Consider the following 17081-nt stretch of genomic DNA (forward strand, 5'->3'; position numbering starts at 1 on the left):
TTCACTGCCATCCCGTTCTAGTAGTATACTAAAGTTATTGCTGTTTGAACATATGGATTTGTAATAGGGTAAAGGGTTGATGAGATGAAGTAAGCATGCTCTATGTTTGAATAAAGGAGGTGAGATAAAGTTCTCTATGCTTGCATAAAGTAATGTAAATGTATGATGCGAAATAGTTGTAAAGAGTACTTACCGTTTTTTCCAATCTCAACTACTTGGAACTCTTATGCATTTTTTTTACTTATTCTTTTAACTTAAAAAATTTTTGATACATTTTTTTGCAATGTATGCGATACTAGTACGCCGGCATTTAAGTGCGCCGTAAGAGATCATCCTGCGTAATAACTATGTGCATAATTATTTCATGATGCTGCAGGGTGGTCCAGTGGTGCAGTTGGTAGTGCGCTTGGCCGCATTGATGAATACGTGAGTTCAATTCCTGTATGGTGCATTATTTTTCTAACACTCTTGGCATGGTTTCGGAAAAACGAACGGCGGCACGGTTCTTAGTATAGTAGAGATTTGTCATCATTACTAATGATAATGACAAACTTTTGCTACAAACAAAGAAATATGCTCAAAAGCCAACTATATATGCAGTAAAGCCTTAAGCAGTGACAGTGTCCAAGTCTGGTACCAACTACATGTACTTGGTGCAATAAGAGCTTGAATGCGCAACCATATGGGCATAAAAAAGAAACAATGCACCATACTCAACTGCTGCTTGCTTGTAGTACTATTTTTATAATTGCATAATAATACAGCGTGTTCAGTAGATGCCATGCTTGCTACGAACTAGGTACGTTTAGATCTAGTGTTTAGTCAGAGCCAAAATCCATCTACGAGCAGCTGGTACGTATATTATGTACACACATTATTACTTTGTCGTCTCTTTATGATGATTTAACATTATGGCAGATTACTAGCTTGTGTGTGGTTAGCTCGCTTGTTCTTTGTTTTACACCATCCTCGCTAGAGGTAAAAACACTACAAGCTTTTTGCAGCTGCATTATCACAATTCAAATGCCTCCTATCTATTCACTTAAACACGAACGCGCAGCCAATCTTTTTCCTTTGTCTAGTAATGCTATCACTTGGCGTATCTTGTATCATCAAATACAGCCGTATAATGTATCATGATTTATCTTTCCTAAATGTCAACTCGGTAAACAATAAAGCCGAGTAAAAAATAAAGTATTGTGCGGGGTGTGTTGTTAATCAAAGCATACTGTGTGTATCATTCCGACTTTGTTATGGAATTCGTGAATGCAGCTTGTTAGACTGAGAGTTGAGGAATTGGTGTGTGAATAATTGACGAGTCGCTGTCAATCCGCTTTGCTATAATAGAATAAGCGGCTTAGCTGTCAGGCAATGGACATTCCTCGGTGTTAGCATTTCTATGTGTTCAAGCATTAACAGCCTTTGATTCTAAGTCCTTGCGTGCCAATTGTGCCTGTGTTGACACAGTATTATCACCGCATTTCTGAAATAGCTCGCGAGCTGATAAGCAGGCCCATGCAGTTCGCTATCCGACTGCTAGAGAGAGAGAGGGAGATAAACATTGGAGATATCCTGAACGCATGACTTGGAAGATTGTTTAGCTAAAAATAGAATTCACCCAGAAGCTGGTCTAGTCTAGGTAGGTGATCGCCGATGATTGATTTTAACAAGATGGAAAGAATGTTGTTAGGACTCTCGACACCGAATGCTGTCATTAGGGTTTCTTATGAGATAAAAACAAGGAGAATCATCATCAAAGGTTGCGGTTGTTGTAAAAAGATTCCTATGAAATAGCGGTGTCATGTTCTGACATGAAGTATGCTTTTGTATCGCTAGACTGGAGCCGAGCCATAAGAATTCAATAAAGAGTTTTTGATGTTGGATGGCTTGTATCGCCTCCTTCCATGGCAACTGATCTAGATCTAAAGCTATGTCACTCTAAGTATTCCATGAGAGCTACACGGCGTACATGTATTTGCATAATAATGATAAGGGATGCCAAAACATTTAAAACAGCGTTTTAATGTCCACACCGCATGAGAATTGAGTTTGTTGTATAGTTCCTTTACGGTTAGTAACATTAGTCATGACAGAGTTGAGAAGTGTGCTTCCTTTACCAGAGAGTTAATATGTTTCACTTTGATAGCTACAAAGCAGCGCTTCAGAAACGTTTAATAAAAATTAGGAACTGTCTCTGCGAAGTTCTTGATGTTAGGATCGATAAATTTATATTAGCTGGTATGTGTTTTTTGCTTTGAATTAGTTTTATCATGTATTTTGAAGTCCTTCATTTTTTTAAAACTTTGCTTAACCATTAACTTGCTAAAAATTATGTCTAGCAACATAGTCAACCCAAAAACTTTATTTTCTCAAATATTGTTGCCAAATTTTTACTTGGCAACATGAAAACATGAAAGCCGTAAAGAGATAGCACCTATGTAACCTCTTAAGGCCACAGATTGCAGTATAATCAATGATTTATTAAGTTAAAAAAGATGGCGGTTGAACACTTATGCTGGCATCATATTTACTAGAAAACTGACTCATGATTGCATGTTAAGGCAGTAAAATGCTGATTTGCTCAACAAAGGCAGCACCCTCCTTTTCTAATTTTGGTAAACCTTCATGTAAATAGAATATACTTGGTATTACGATAGATACAGCCATTTCCATAAAATTACAAGTATCATTAAATATACAAAAAAGTACAGTACATAGTATTGTAATTATTGAGAAATGAACAATTTTTGATGCGTTCATTTAAATCATTTGGTCATTTTTGACACTTTCATTCTGTGAAACTTCATTTAAGAATCGTTGATCACAAAATGGCTCCAAGTTCACATTGTCAGTATGACAATATTCAAGTTGTTACAACTTCCTTTCCCTGGCTTCTGCTACCAGGCAGTGGTAAAAGAAGCTGGGAAAAGGAAGCTGTATGTAAACCTTTGTGGGAGTCTAGATCAATTTTTCTGATAAGATTGGTTTTCCGATGTTGGGCGTGACGGCAAATGTTACTTATCCGACTTCATTCTCGTGAGATATGGTGGTGTGTTTGCACGCTTGTAAGCTCTCGCAAAGTCTAAAGCAATCTTGTTATTTCAAAGTTAAACTGCAGGTATGATTTGTTTTGATGATTTCAGTTTTTCATTTACTAGAAGGTTGCTGCCTTTGTTAGCCACCACTTGAGCTGTTTAACTATAAATGTAGGTGTTGACCTTTACATAAATGACATATAAACACAGCCGAATATGTTTCTCGTAACCAAATAAAGCTACATGTATATTTTTATAACAATTTTGATCTGATGCCAACGCATCAATCATGAACCTTTCGAATTATTTAAGCAGGAAAACATCTATTCTTTGAAATATGTAAAGAATTTAACATTTTTTGTATTACCCCTGAAATGAAATTTATATTGGACTTGATAATAGAAATGAGATATTCATGCCAGCATATCCATGGAAAATTAATATCTTGACAATTTGATATATCTATAAAAGCATTCTTTGAGTGACGGCAGATGAGCGGGGCCTAACTTACAATTACTAGTCAAGACCAGCAGGCGATGACCTTGTATCGCTATACAGACAGCCGCAGTCTAGAACACCAATTTAAAGCATTTTAATGCTTCTTACAAACTAAAACTAAAAGAATTTTAATAGACTCGGTAAACAAATGTCTAATAATACCGTATAAAAAAAAGATAAACGGAAGATTCCGGATGCTTTACACTGACTAGACAACAATGGCTCAGTTCTAGATGACAGGGAGGGGTATTAAGGTTATTGTTCCATGTCTGTAACCATCTGTGGCCTGCAGCCGTTTCGCATTCCTAACCTCGCCAAGTATAGATACCGGACAATTGATGTACTACATGCCAGCACTTCGTGCCCTCTCTCTATAACATCTATCCTAATAGAGTCACCACAATAGCTAAGCAAAAATAGACCAAGTTTTACATTCTTGCACTAATTGCTATGTCGTGATTGTATAGAGAGAGCGAAAGGTCTGAACTTCTTTACACTGGAAGCTCATTGTTGTGTGTTTATTTATTAACTAGATGGTCATAGACAAAGGACGACGCGAGTACAATTATACTGTCGAGTATTGACGCTCGGCGAATACACCATCGAATAGACAATAAGAATAATTCTAGCAGGTGAATTAATATATTCCTCACTAGCATTATTGAGATTTTTGTTTTCGATTGTGATTCACGTGGCGACTGTAGTACTCGGAATGATAATCAGCATTCGTATTCGCTATAAATACGAAGTAATTAATGCGTGAGACTCGTTAGGTGATGCGTGACATTCTTGAGGTCGCCGAACAGGATTAGCCGATGGTGTGATACTAGTAGGCTCACTTCTGTTTTGGATATTCGCTGTTGAAGGAGGTAGCAGAAGCTTTCAAGGATTAGAGATCAGCGTAAGACAAACGGATCCAAACTGGGAGTTAATTGTCAAGAAATTTTCGCAATGGTGAAGAGAAAAGGAAACAGTCCGACTCAATCCAGGCTTTCTGTTCGGATAACATTCTTAGACGGGAATAATGTCAGAATGGAAGTTGATGTGAGTTTCTACAGCACAACTAAATTTTTTTAGAGTAAAATGTTATTTATTTGCATAGAGAACATTACTATATCTGCTTGGACACAGTTTAAAACTAAAATAAGTATTGTTTGTTTGCCTTGAGCATAGCTTCAAATTACACATGCTAGAGTTTGAGTGATAATTTTGTTGATATATTGTACAATGTCTAAAGCATGATCCAAAATGATGAGAATGTTGACTGCCCTTGTGGCGATGGTACTAGTTATAGCGAGTACATATGATCATAGGGCTTCTGAGATGTGAAATGACTCTGCTGACAGAAGTTCAGGCCAACCTATCCACTAGTTGAGTGATTTGAAAAGTAGTAGTAAATATTTTTTAAGTTCGGATTAGTGGAATGGCTGAGAACCGTGTCTCTAAGTCTGCAATCAACTGAACAATCATCTAACAAGATGATAGGTATCTTATAGAGGAACTAGTTGGTAATCTAGCTCAGTTCTGCTTGGTCAGCTAAAAGAATTGTGTTTTGAGTTTGAGAACCTTACGTAGAAAACAATAGAATGTTTTGATATCTTAGTAAAAGTTGATAATGGATCCACGGTGAAAAATAGTTATGCAAAATACTACAATAGATAAACTAGTCTCATTGTTTAAAGTACTATAATAATAATAATAACAAATATAAGTTTGTGTTTTTATCAAGTGTAGCGAAATAGAACTGATGAGTATGAAATATAATTAAAACAGAGCAAAGCGTTTTGTTTTGTAATCTTAGTCAATGGCGATAATATCCTTTAACTATGTTTAGTGCTTTTAATTGGTCATTAATTTGTGACTTCTTACATGAAAAATAAGTTTTTATTTTTGCACTTCTATGACACAAAAAATGACAAGCAATCGATAATCTTTTTCGTATTGCAGGATCAAACTTTTTTCACTCACGACAGACATACTCATCGCGGTATAGACCTTCAATTTTTTGCGTCATTTATGTCCTGTGTATGTTGACATCTGAATCCTGTTTACAGAAGATAAAGATTAGGCTATATGATAATAATTGGCAGGCATTTCATATTTATTAAATTTGGTATATGATTGCTGGCGCCGGATGTACAAAAATACTGCAACATTAGCAAAAAATTCGAACATCCATCAAATGTATGACCATTATTTAATAAAGGTTCATGATTAATAGATCATAAAAACTTGAGGTCATTGTAAAGATATTTGGTTAGTTTGAGCTAGACTGAGATACAAAAGATAGGGCAACTTTATGTTCAGCAAGAAGACATGTTCGCTTGTCATTCTTATCACAGTCTGACCTACATTGATACAAGATGCACACTCAATTTCAGTAGTTCTTTTAAACATTGTTTATCGAATGGTCAATCGCAGCATAGCCTAACTCTTTCCGTTTGAATATACAGGCTGAAACCACATCACAAGACGTCTTTAAACGAGCTTGCCAGAAAATGGGAATTGTAGACACAAACCTATTTGGTCTGGTCATATATACAGGTAATGTCTATAATATAAATACTAGTGCGCCTAATAACATGAAGTTCATCTAGCTTTTAAGTTCCGTTCTATTCTCTTTTATGTCAGTTCTCTCTGCAAAGAATACTTGCTTGTAAAATATTAGAGATCCTTTTAAAAATAGCCTTGACCTTTTGCAATAAAATTTCTGTCTACTTTTATAATTCCGGTAACGTTGTTTTGAAATACTATCTTGCAAAATAGGTTGATCAAAAACCTTGACTTTAGTCTGGTGTCATAACAAAAGCGTGGAATGTCATAATACAGCGGTGAACTGGTTGCTGATCTAAATTCAGCAGTTTAATGCCTCCAGCTGAGCATAAAATAGCAAACTTGGCATTGGTAAGACGAATCCTCTGAGCATTTTCGAGTCAAGCGTAAATACACTAGTCTATCCTGTGTGTTATTGAAATATTCAAATGGCATCTGAACTATTATGCGCCTCTTTTGACTCAGTTAAATATCACCGCTCAGGCCGTGTCAAGCTTTTGTCTTGTACGCTTTTCATAGCAAAAGGTTTTGATACACATGTGAATAGATCCTATGATAATGCTCCCCAATGACTAAATACTGTCATTGTTTTAGTGAGACAAAAATACTAGTGAGCGTATTTGAATAAACATCAACTCAATCTAGTTGTTTAGCTATTTGGCTGATTGAAGCAGATAAAACGGATATGTGAAATGTTAAACCTGTCGAGCTATCGAACAAACTTTAAAAATAGACTCACTAAAAGAAGGTTTTCTACACCTCAAGGTTGAGAAACTACAAATATTCCAAAAAAAGCAAAAGCTAGAATAAAAGCTGTGAGGCTAATTTCTGCAGGTTTTTTATTTTTATCGTGTTGATGCAATTTTGACATACTCTAACCAAACGGGCCATTAAAATTGTCCTTTGAAGATTTTATCTGATATAGAGGTAAAACTATTTGAAAGTTACCAGATAAATATACCCGCTTGTATGCCAAAGACACAGCAGTTGAAAACAGTTTGGTTAAAGCATTCCAACACCCAGAACAAATATAATAGCAATACTTCCTTTCGGCATCCATTGTGACACGTAAAACTTCATGCAAGAACATGATACTATAAAATGCGCTAAGTAATCACTGGGTATCCACCTTGGTTTTTAATTACTTTACGTAATGTTTATATAGCGTGCCTTTGGAATCTCTAATCACCCTGATGTGCATTTTTGGCAAACAGTTTCAAAGCTTCAACTCTAGATATAATTTAAATATCTTTCTTCTATAAGCTCTCAGGCAGGACTGTGGCATTTAAGCGATTAGCATGATAACGCCTCCGCACACTGGATATTTTGTTTGAATATTTGTAGATGATAATCAACCGAGGTTCTTGGATTTAGATTCCAAAATAGCTAAAGAAATGACAAGAAGCTGCAAGGTATCTTAAGACCATAAGAGATCTATTTTAGGCAGTTCTTATCTCTCGTCAAACTTCATTATAACATTGTTGATATTTTGGATATACAAACTCTAATCTATTATCTCTGAACACGCATTAGGTACTCAGTAGCTTTATCCGTTCTATAGCCTTCTATTTAGACTGTGTTAGATGTTATCATAGTATTATAAAGCCCATCATCACCTCAGAACATTCCTTCACTGTTGAGTCAGAAACAGCTGCTTGATGATAACATCGCTGTCTCACCTAAGCTTTACAAAGCCTGACAAGTGTATCAATGCAGCATCACTAACCTCTTCCATCTGCTATGCTTAACAAAGCTGAGCTAGGCTTTGCTGTGTGAGAACATCCATATACAATTCATTCAACTTGCATCGCTTCATATTGTTGTGTATTACGATTGCACCACTGTATCATGTATTAAATCATAACTCATACCGTATCATACCGTCGTACGTTATGTTGTGTGCTGTATCATGTATTAAATCATAACTCATACCGTATCATACCGTCGTATGTTATGTTGTGTGCTGTATCATGTATTAAATCATAACTCATACCGTATCATACCGTCGTATGTTATGCTGTGTGTTGCATTATGTACTAAAACAGACAAGTGCTTGTTGAATACCATAAAATTTTCAGCTGCTGTCTATGCAAAATAATCTGCTAGGAAAGTTATTTTCCAATTCAATGTATCTTGCTCTAGTATCTATGCAGACACCTCGTGGCAGAATCTGCAGTTGATTTAGTGACGTTTAGTAAAATATTGGTCATAAATATATAAACAAAAGGAATGGAGTGGCATTCACACTATGTTTGGAATGCATCAACAAGGATCTAAAACCTTTATGCACAATGCAACTTGTTGATGTCAGAACATAAACAGACCGGGGAAAACTATCTGCATCGCCTCTCCTAGTTATTAAGAGAGTTCTTCTTGTTATGCTAAGAACCTAGTAATTCATTATGACTCCAGTACCAAAGCAAAATTTAGAGTACATGTGTTCTGTTTTAGGGACGGGAGAATGAGGACTCCGTATTGACAGTGCATCTGTTAGTTCAATACTATGTGGAAAGACTGAGCACCATTAGGTATGTGGCATCAAGCTAAAAAGTCACTTTGTTTATGCAGCTAAGACCTACCATGAACTCATAGGGGGTGTATGATATTGCTCGAAAACCATTATTCTGTTAGTCTCGCCCATCCAGACTTACTTAATCACGTCTGCAAGAATTGTGCAATCTGTAACAAGCCTGCAATTGTGGTAGATGTCATTCACAGGGCTGAACTCTACAGCCTCAAACAAATGCAGTCTGGCAGGGCTCTAATGAACTGTTATTGTCAAGTAGACGCTCTTTTCCTTTTTACATTCTATAGCTCAGAAACCACAGATCTTTAATGTGAGCCATTGTTTTAATTACACTTTTAAGGGACACTGAGGGATCTCATGCTAGGCAGGTTTCTCTTGATGATGGAGAACAAAATTGAGTTTAAATGTTATTCTTTATAAAATAATCATTTTATGTATTTTTTAATTTACAACTTCAAGGTGAGCTGTGTAAGAGTAGTTAGTAGGTTATAAATTAAGCCTGACTTGAGCTGTCGGTAAACTTTTACCAACTAACAAAAGCCCAGCGAAGCCCAAAATTTATTTCATTGTTCGGATTTTTATAATTAGATAGTCTGCAGGTGGAGGTTTAAAAGGCTGGCTCTCATGAACCAAATGGAATTTTTAAAACCAAATATTTTGGCGATCTGCCGGCAGGCACAGAGCATATGCCTGTGTAGTTTGAATCAACTCAGCCCATAGTGGAATTTATTAATATAAGTCTTTGGTGAAGTTGAAATGGATGTTCAGTTACAAACACTAGTAAGATCACTTAGAATCCACGTCTCAGTGTTCTCTGACCAATTAGAAGGGCTGTTTCTTTGGCTTTTCAGAACTATATTAAGTGAAATACTTAGAAACAATGTAGACGGATGGCCTAAGCTTGAAATGATAGATGGAGCGGATTGATGAGTTTAATAATATCGTTTCGTAGAGGAAACCATAACAACCTACTAGCAACTAGCAAATAGATGTGACAACTAAAAACCTTAGAATGTACCTAGTAGCTACATTTTCTCTAGACACTCAAGCCTACCTAAATCATTGTAATCATACGGCTCATAAATTATTTTTTAGGGACACAAACGCCAGAAGTTATTACTACCTCCAACTGAAACGCAACTTCATCGAGTATCCAATCATGTACCCAGACGATAGATGCTTTCTGTTAGCAGCCTATTCCATGATAGCAGAGGAGTGTAATGATGACAAGAACTTTGATCCGCGAGCATTTTTCCCAGCATGGGTATGTATGGTCGACCACATCTGCTACTAAGTTCAAGGATTAAATTTCAAGTGCCATCTGTTGCATAAGCCGTTACTATAATGAAAATACGTGTGATCATTTTTAATATTAACACTAATCCGATTTATTAGATCGTTGAATAAAACATGAGGCATTACTATTGGTCATAACGAACAACCGGTACAAGGCGCCTAGGTACATGGCAGTTACATACTCCAGTACAACTTTTTTCATCAACAAAGTTTTTTCACCGGCAACGTTCGAAGAATTGAGTCTCCTCTTCGAGTCAGAAGTTTCTGCATATTTTAGCAATAGATGTGCTTGGTTGAGCGGACTGAATAGGCGTGCATTGCACGGCTTGCTTCTAAAAGATTATTGAGCCTGCTGTGATTCAAAGGCAATTGGAATTTCACCATGATGAAGATTATGAATGCAACTAAACAACGACCTTACAAAAACTTTTGCACCAGTGCACCGACGCTGACCGACATATTGAACAATCAACGTTTATTTCTTTATGACTAACGAAAGTAGAGTGCGACTAACAGCATCTTGAAACCAAGACTACTTCACTTTGCTGAAACATGCTATTTTCTTTAAAGTTCTCAGCCAAATACAGTTCTGTTTTTCTAAAAACAGAATTCAGAATTCAAGGTTACATAAAAGCAGAAAATGTATCTCACTTTCTTTTGACTGCTCTATTTCGGCACTAGTTTTAGACAAAGATATGTATTTTTAGGTTTTCGATATCTACAAATCGAAGTTCATCAAAGAACACTTGCCATCACTTCGTCGGGAGTTTTCCCATCACACTAAGTATGATGCTCAAAACCTCGTAGCCACTGCTCTATGCTACGAAGCCCCTATTGGATATAACATGCATCTCTACCGGGTGACAAAAGATCCAACCGTCAGACAACAGCAGCCGGCCGTCAGAAACTGCAGTCCAAAGCACAACGTAAACAGGTCTACAGGAGAATGCCTGCAATGTAAAGCCTTCTATATCGGTGTTGGACCAAAAGGTGTAGAAACATTTGAGGTGAGCTGCAAACCATATAATTACGGAAAGTTATAGGGTATAATTCTAGTTTGAAATGAGCTATGAATGTTTTGTATGGGTATCCCGATGATGTATGGTCCATAATGTGTTGTGTTCACCTTAAAATTATATACTGCGTGGCCGGAAGTCTGGATAAGGATATGCCATAGTTAATCTATAGTCGCCTATCTATCACGTCTGATAATTTATGTCGGTATAATTCTACTGGCATTGTTTAACGATTGCTACAAGTAGATAAAGCTCTTCGTCTAGCTTCAGAACAATGTACGCACTATTTTATTATTATTATTTCATTTTTTGTCATGTTTGTAGGTAGGGGAAGGTGGATTCATTCATCCTCTTTCTTTATTCAGCTGGAGAAATGTGGAGAAAGTTGATTACAATGTGAGTAATGACTCACGACTTTGCTTGACTCAAGCAAGAAATATAACTATCCAAAAACAAAATACAGCTGTCTAAAAACAAAGTACAACTATCTAAAGACAATATATAACTGTCTAAAACAGTATGTGATTTAGTATTTGTTCTTGGTATTATTGCATAGAATGACTAAATTTTCTCTAATCTAACTTTTCAATTTTTCAATTACTCAATACATCTCTGGTCTGTCGAAATAAGCATTAAGCCCGCCCGGTGAAAAAAACGTAAATCTGGATTGTTAGAAATGCAATGGCTAGTCTCCAACCAACCAAGCTGAGGTTTTGGTTGCACTCAAAGCTGAAGCCAAGTATTCAGAGAATTTCATCGGTCCATTTTGGTTAGCAAAAAATTGGATTGCGTATACGCCGTCAGTAAAGCTCAAATATACCGATAGAACACTGGCAACAAACAAATGTTCAAAAAAAAAGAAAAAGAGAGAGATGGTGCTTATTAATTGTGCTTTAGCATGACGGAACTCATTTGACTACTGATAATAATCATTTGAGAGACTTTGAGAAAGTTAATTCCTGATTTACCTGAGTTCCTGGGTGAGCTGTTACACATGTTATGTGGTTCGGGTTCTTCAGATATTATCAAAAAGAATTCCAAATTGAATAGCTAAAAAGCTGGTTACCATACTTGTTTTTGTTCAAAAATAATTGCAAACTACTCGCTGGCAGAATTGGTTATACCCTATTGTAAAATATGGACTCGCTACAAAACAATCCAAGATGTATCAGACAACAATATTCAGTGACTTGACAAAGCAAAATTATTTACGAATTAATCTGGTGTAAACTTACCTTTAATCAGCTTACAGAGCACTAACAAATGTTCTAATTTGCCACATCCTTAATAAAAAGCAAATACCAGCTACAGTATTTATGTGCCAACCACTAAACAAGCTTTTTCTTATTGGCAAAGATTCCAAGCATTTGAACTGATTGCAGAAACGAAAGCTGGCACTGGTATGCAGAGGAGCGGTAACAGCTTTCAGCTCCACGAATGAGGACCTTCTGGCTCAAGTTGGAAAAATATGTCAAAAGTGTCATGCGAGGCATTTGTCCACGGAAAAAGACCAGCTTCGAAGAAGTATGAACAAATCATTCAGAGGTATGAAACTGGTTTTTTGGTATACTATTAATATTTATATATATATATTATTTACAAAAACTTTTTTCTTTCGGCCACAAAAAATCAAAATGAAAACATGAAACATTAATAACTACAAGACCGACTCTACAAAATGTTTTTCGCGGAGGGCTGTCAGTGCTTGATGCAAACTGTACTAAAGGTGGAAGCAGAAAAGGAATACACAGCATTAAACATAAGCATCATCTACAATCCTATGTCTCTCACTTCCATCTTCACGAGCCAGTTACCATGTAATAGCTTGGAATCTTATCAAACTAAACATCAAACATTTCAATGATGTTTTGCTCTATTCACAGCCAAATATAGAGAGTCCTACATACACTCAGAGCATTTAGAAGATGAATGGAATACAACGAATTGTGACGAGAGTCTTTCAGCCTCTACAGAGATTGCGGAACACGCGGCAGCCGGAGAGCTATACAAAAAAGACAGACAAAATAGATACTCAATTATAAGCGATGCTGCCAGCTCCTCCACGTCAGGAATAGTCTCTGATAGAACCTGTTTCAGCTACTATGACTCACAAGGTGAGTTGTGAGAAGGGGTCTACATTTAGCATGACTGCAGCATTATCATTCAGTCCCATGGTCTACATTTAGTATGACTGCAGTATTATCATTCAGTCCCATGGTCTACATTTAGTATGACTACATGATTAGCAAAAACTCAGGACTAGCAAAAACTTAAAAGCTCAAGATTGCTTGGTATGCTGAAGGTTTATTTCGTGGTAGTCGTGTGTGATTCATACACCTCTAATCAGAGCGTAACACCTACAGTTGTACTGACAGGCATAAACATGTACATACCAACTCTATTAATCTTAATACAGGAATTTGACCAAAATAGTATTCGTATGAGAAAGTTCTAATGGATTTATTTTGTATCACATACCGCTTGGTATTTGAAAACTCTGGGATAAAAATAGACATTTAATGGAGATAAAAAGGTCCTAACTCTGTGAAGTATGTAAATGTGTTTACTCATTGGATAATGGTTTGCTGTATTGTATAGTAACCTATACCACCTTGGAGTGGTAAGTTAGCTTTTTGCCTTCTGGTTACGGAAAATTTAACAGTTAAAGGTTTGCTAAAGAATTACGCCGCTTTTATTACAGAAGAATTACTGAATAGAAGTAAAACGATTGCTAGCAGCCAAGACTCTCTTCTGGATCCATCAGAAAGTGGCAAATGGAGGCCGGTACAGCGGGCTACTAGCGAACCAAGCAAGAAATTTGAACAACTTAGAGAGCTGAAAGTTCGTCATCAGCATAATACGATATCAAGAGCTGCCTCAGATGACACTGTCCGAAGTTCACAAAAAGTGACTGACCACATTTATGAAAATATATCGGAAGTCCGAAACAGGCTCATAGTCGCCTCTCAGGCAAAACCATCCAAGCTATCACCTCGCGTTCTGCTCGATACATCATTTTCATTAAGTAAAACTGGCATGCCTAGCAGCCATTATCAACTGCAGTTTCAAAGTCAAGGGGCACTCAATTATTCCTTGGAGCAAATCAATCGCCTATCTTCTTCCTACACTCCAACAGCTTTCAGATCGCAGTACAACATCGTAAGTATAATATGGTCATTTATCAAGCGGTGGTAAGCAACTCGCGTTAAACATGGCCGATGAACCCGGCCGATGACCAGATGTGAATATAAACTGCCACAATGTTTATCAGGCATGCGGAGAGAAAGGGAAATCATGATTATTAATTAACTAGCAAAAATGTGGGAGATGATTTATTGTTGATGAACATGCGTTTTTGCGTAGGTAAAGCTTGATGATAGTGAATACTCCCGCACTAATTTGTTTTAAGAGCTTCCTTTACATTTATGCTTATCACAAAGGCTAAAGAAGTTGTGTTTAATCACATAAGATGCTCAAAGTGCAATTATTTAGGCAAAAAGCGAGAAATTGCACAACAGGAACTTACAAGTGAAATTGCATTATCTGGCGTGAACAAGCGCTGCTAAACAACTCCGCTGTTTTTTATTCTTTGTTGCCGTGAAAACCAATGGGAATAATATTTGAAACTATCAGATATTTCAAAATTGTTGTTAAAATCAAATCCTGATGATTAATTTACAAAATGACAGCCGGAAAGTTGTAAAGAATTGCTAAGAGTTTGATTACCAGTGTCTGACGACTAGGTGCCTCGGCAAATTCCATTTCAAGCGGTTAAGGCAGTAATAAGGAGATAATCTCCTATGGATTACAGTAATCTTCATTATTTATCGCAGGCAAAGCCACCACCGAGCATGGATCAGTTGCTGCAAGATTACCAGCCACCTCCATCTTATAATGAGAAGCATAAAAAAGTTGGCGAGAGAATGTTTGCAGCAATGTCTCAGGAGAAGATTACTTCCAATTATGAAGCGGTGTTACCCAGCAGGTCTCGTGCCAGCAGCAACGAAACTGTATATCAGGTAAACTTAGACATGAAGTTTAAAAACAGATTGTTTATTGAACGGAGTTACAGGAACATTATTAAGAAGTCAAGATTTAAGTTGATCTTGGGCCATTTTAAAAACCAACTTTGACTTATGTCAGGTAAAAAGTACTGTTGAACCGTCTGTACCTTTGAGTTCCCTGTGCAATAAAGTGTTTGTTAGAAAGACTTTGGCTAAGGACAAAGGGCACTTAAAACGAAATGGGTATGATTGCTTTGATTAATGGCTCATGCAAATATCTACATGCAAAAATCTTGAACTGCGCGTAATGACTCGCTGTTTGTTAAACTAGACTGCTATGTAATCCGGAACACATCAAAATCCTTTATGAAATTTACCACTCTTACAATACTGATCAAGCCATCCACACAATTGCCGGGAACTATATGTGGCATTTGCTATTCTGGATATTGCAGACCTGTTTGCTCTTGTCATTATTTATAACAGTCGAACCATATTTATGTCAAGCTAAGACTTTTGTATCCAATGAGATGATCACTAAAAATCACTAAATCTTACTGACATAAAATTTATGCTAATGTAGGTAAAAACACCTAAGTTTGCATTCTTGAAAACGAGAAAGTTCATTATGAATGTGGTATAACCTGTCATAGACAATGTGGTAGACACCTGTCTAAACACTATTGTTAGATTTCACTGATGCAAAGCAACAGTTCTGAAATGCCCCCCATGGCCCTATTCAACCACCTCCCTGAAGCCCTGTCGCCAGTTCTGAAATTGCGCAAGGCTTCCAACTGACATCAAACAAGAAAGCGCAACCCATTTATCATGGCGTCAGTAATAATCACATTTGTGAATAGAAATAAACATTTTCGCCACAGATAAATACATAGTGCCATTGAAGCCATGAGCCTGTGAAAATTTACAAAAGGCTTATGAAATGCGAGATCAGCCAAGCTCAAAGGAGCTACAGCGCATAATCCTTAAAGATTTGTTAAAAGAATTTAATATTAGTGACAGGAATTGAAATGGCTGAATATTTTAGAGACAAGAGTATGCTTTAATATTCAAGTATTCATTTAGAAATGTCGGAAATGTATATTTGACAATGAGTGTACTGCGGTGTATTGTATGGTGAGTGTACTGCGGTGTATTGTATGGTGGGTGTACTGCAGTGTGTTGAATGGTGGGTGTACTGCTGTGTATTGTATGGTGGGTATACTGCGGTGTATTGTATGGTGGGTGTACTGCAGTGTGTTGTATGGTGGGTGTACTGCAGTGTGTTGAATGGTGGGTGTACTGCTGTGTATTGTATGGTGGGTATACTGCGGTGTATTGTATGGTGGGTGTACTGCTGTGTATTTTATGATGAATATACCTGCAGTGTATTGTACAAAGAATGTACTGCAATGTATTTTACAAAGGATGTACTGCAGTGTATAATCGTACAAAGGATATACTGCACATACAAGCAATAAGTTTTTGTAAAATATGTAATTGTAAAATGTTTATATATTTGATAGAAACGGTCAAGCATATCCCGAACCAGTGAATGCATCTGCAGGACAACCTCATACCCGGAAATGGATAAGCTGAAAGACATGAGTGACCTGCCAATGATATCGGCATTGGTCAAGGACAAGGACTTGCAGCCAACACCGTGTCAGCACTGTAACAACAACAACAACAACACCCTCCACACCCCCTATGACAGGCCCTTTAGTTGGCATTCTGAAACCTTCATGATGCCAAGTTATCTCCCTCCGATATCAGCTTCGGCGCAGGACAGCTACTAAAATTCTGAGCATAGAGATTATCCCAAATTTGACCTACAGATATGCTGACAGTTGAATCCATGGATACAATGAGACTACTAAATCTTTAATTTAAATATCTATAAATAATAGAAGTCTATAGCTGCTCAACAGATTTTAATGATAATAATAAATTAAATATTTGTATCCCAAATTTAGGATTAACTTAAAGCGAGTTTAGCCGACAGTCGCCACACGTTTTTCAATCTAATCTACCACATAGTATTTTTTGCAATTTTTTTACATCAGTTTCATAATATCTTATTGTATTGGCAAGTAGAGTAATGGGCGGAACATCAAACTCTTAACTTAAGGCTGCTAATTTCTATATTAACTTT

At 36.8% G+C, this 17081-nt stretch overlaps 1 protein-coding gene across 1 annotated transcript; it reads left to right on the forward strand.

The window, feature by feature from the left end:
* The first annotated feature begins 1501 nt into the window (after positions 1-1501).
* Positions 1502-16725, forward strand: LOC137399328 (tyrosine-protein phosphatase non-receptor type 13-like). The gene is made up of 13 exons (XM_068085396.1): positions 1502-1639; positions 4400-4577; positions 5987-6077; positions 7431-7498; positions 8538-8614; positions 9709-9877; positions 10617-10916; positions 11250-11321; positions 12308-12470; positions 12809-13039; positions 13627-14084; positions 14759-14944; positions 16453-16725. Exons 2-13 carry the CDS (start codon positions 4485-4487, stop codon positions 16723-16725), a joined length of 2181 nt encoding a protein of 726 aa, XP_067941497.1. The 5' UTR covers positions 1502-1639; positions 4400-4484.
* The last annotated feature ends 356 nt before the right edge of the window (positions 16726-17081 follow it).

Source organism: Watersipora subatra, chromosome 7, assembly GCF_963576615.1.
Source record: "Watersipora subatra chromosome 7, tzWatSuba1.1, whole genome shotgun sequence".
NCBI lineage: Eukaryota > Metazoa > Bryozoa > Gymnolaemata > Cheilostomatida > Watersiporidae > Watersipora > Watersipora subatra.

Coding starts and splice junctions, on each gene's coding strand:
- LOC137399328 (XM_068085396.1), top strand. CDS start 4,485: ATGGTGAAGAGAAAAGGAAACAGTCCGACTCAATCCAGGCTTTCTGTT. Junction 13,040..13,626: donor CAGCTACTATGACTCACAAG/GTGAGTTGTGAG, acceptor CTTTTATTACAG/AAGAATTACTGAATAGAAGT. Junction 14,085..14,758: donor TCAGATCGCAGTACAACATC/GTAAGTATAATA, acceptor TATTTATCGCAG/GCAAAGCCACCACCGAGCAT.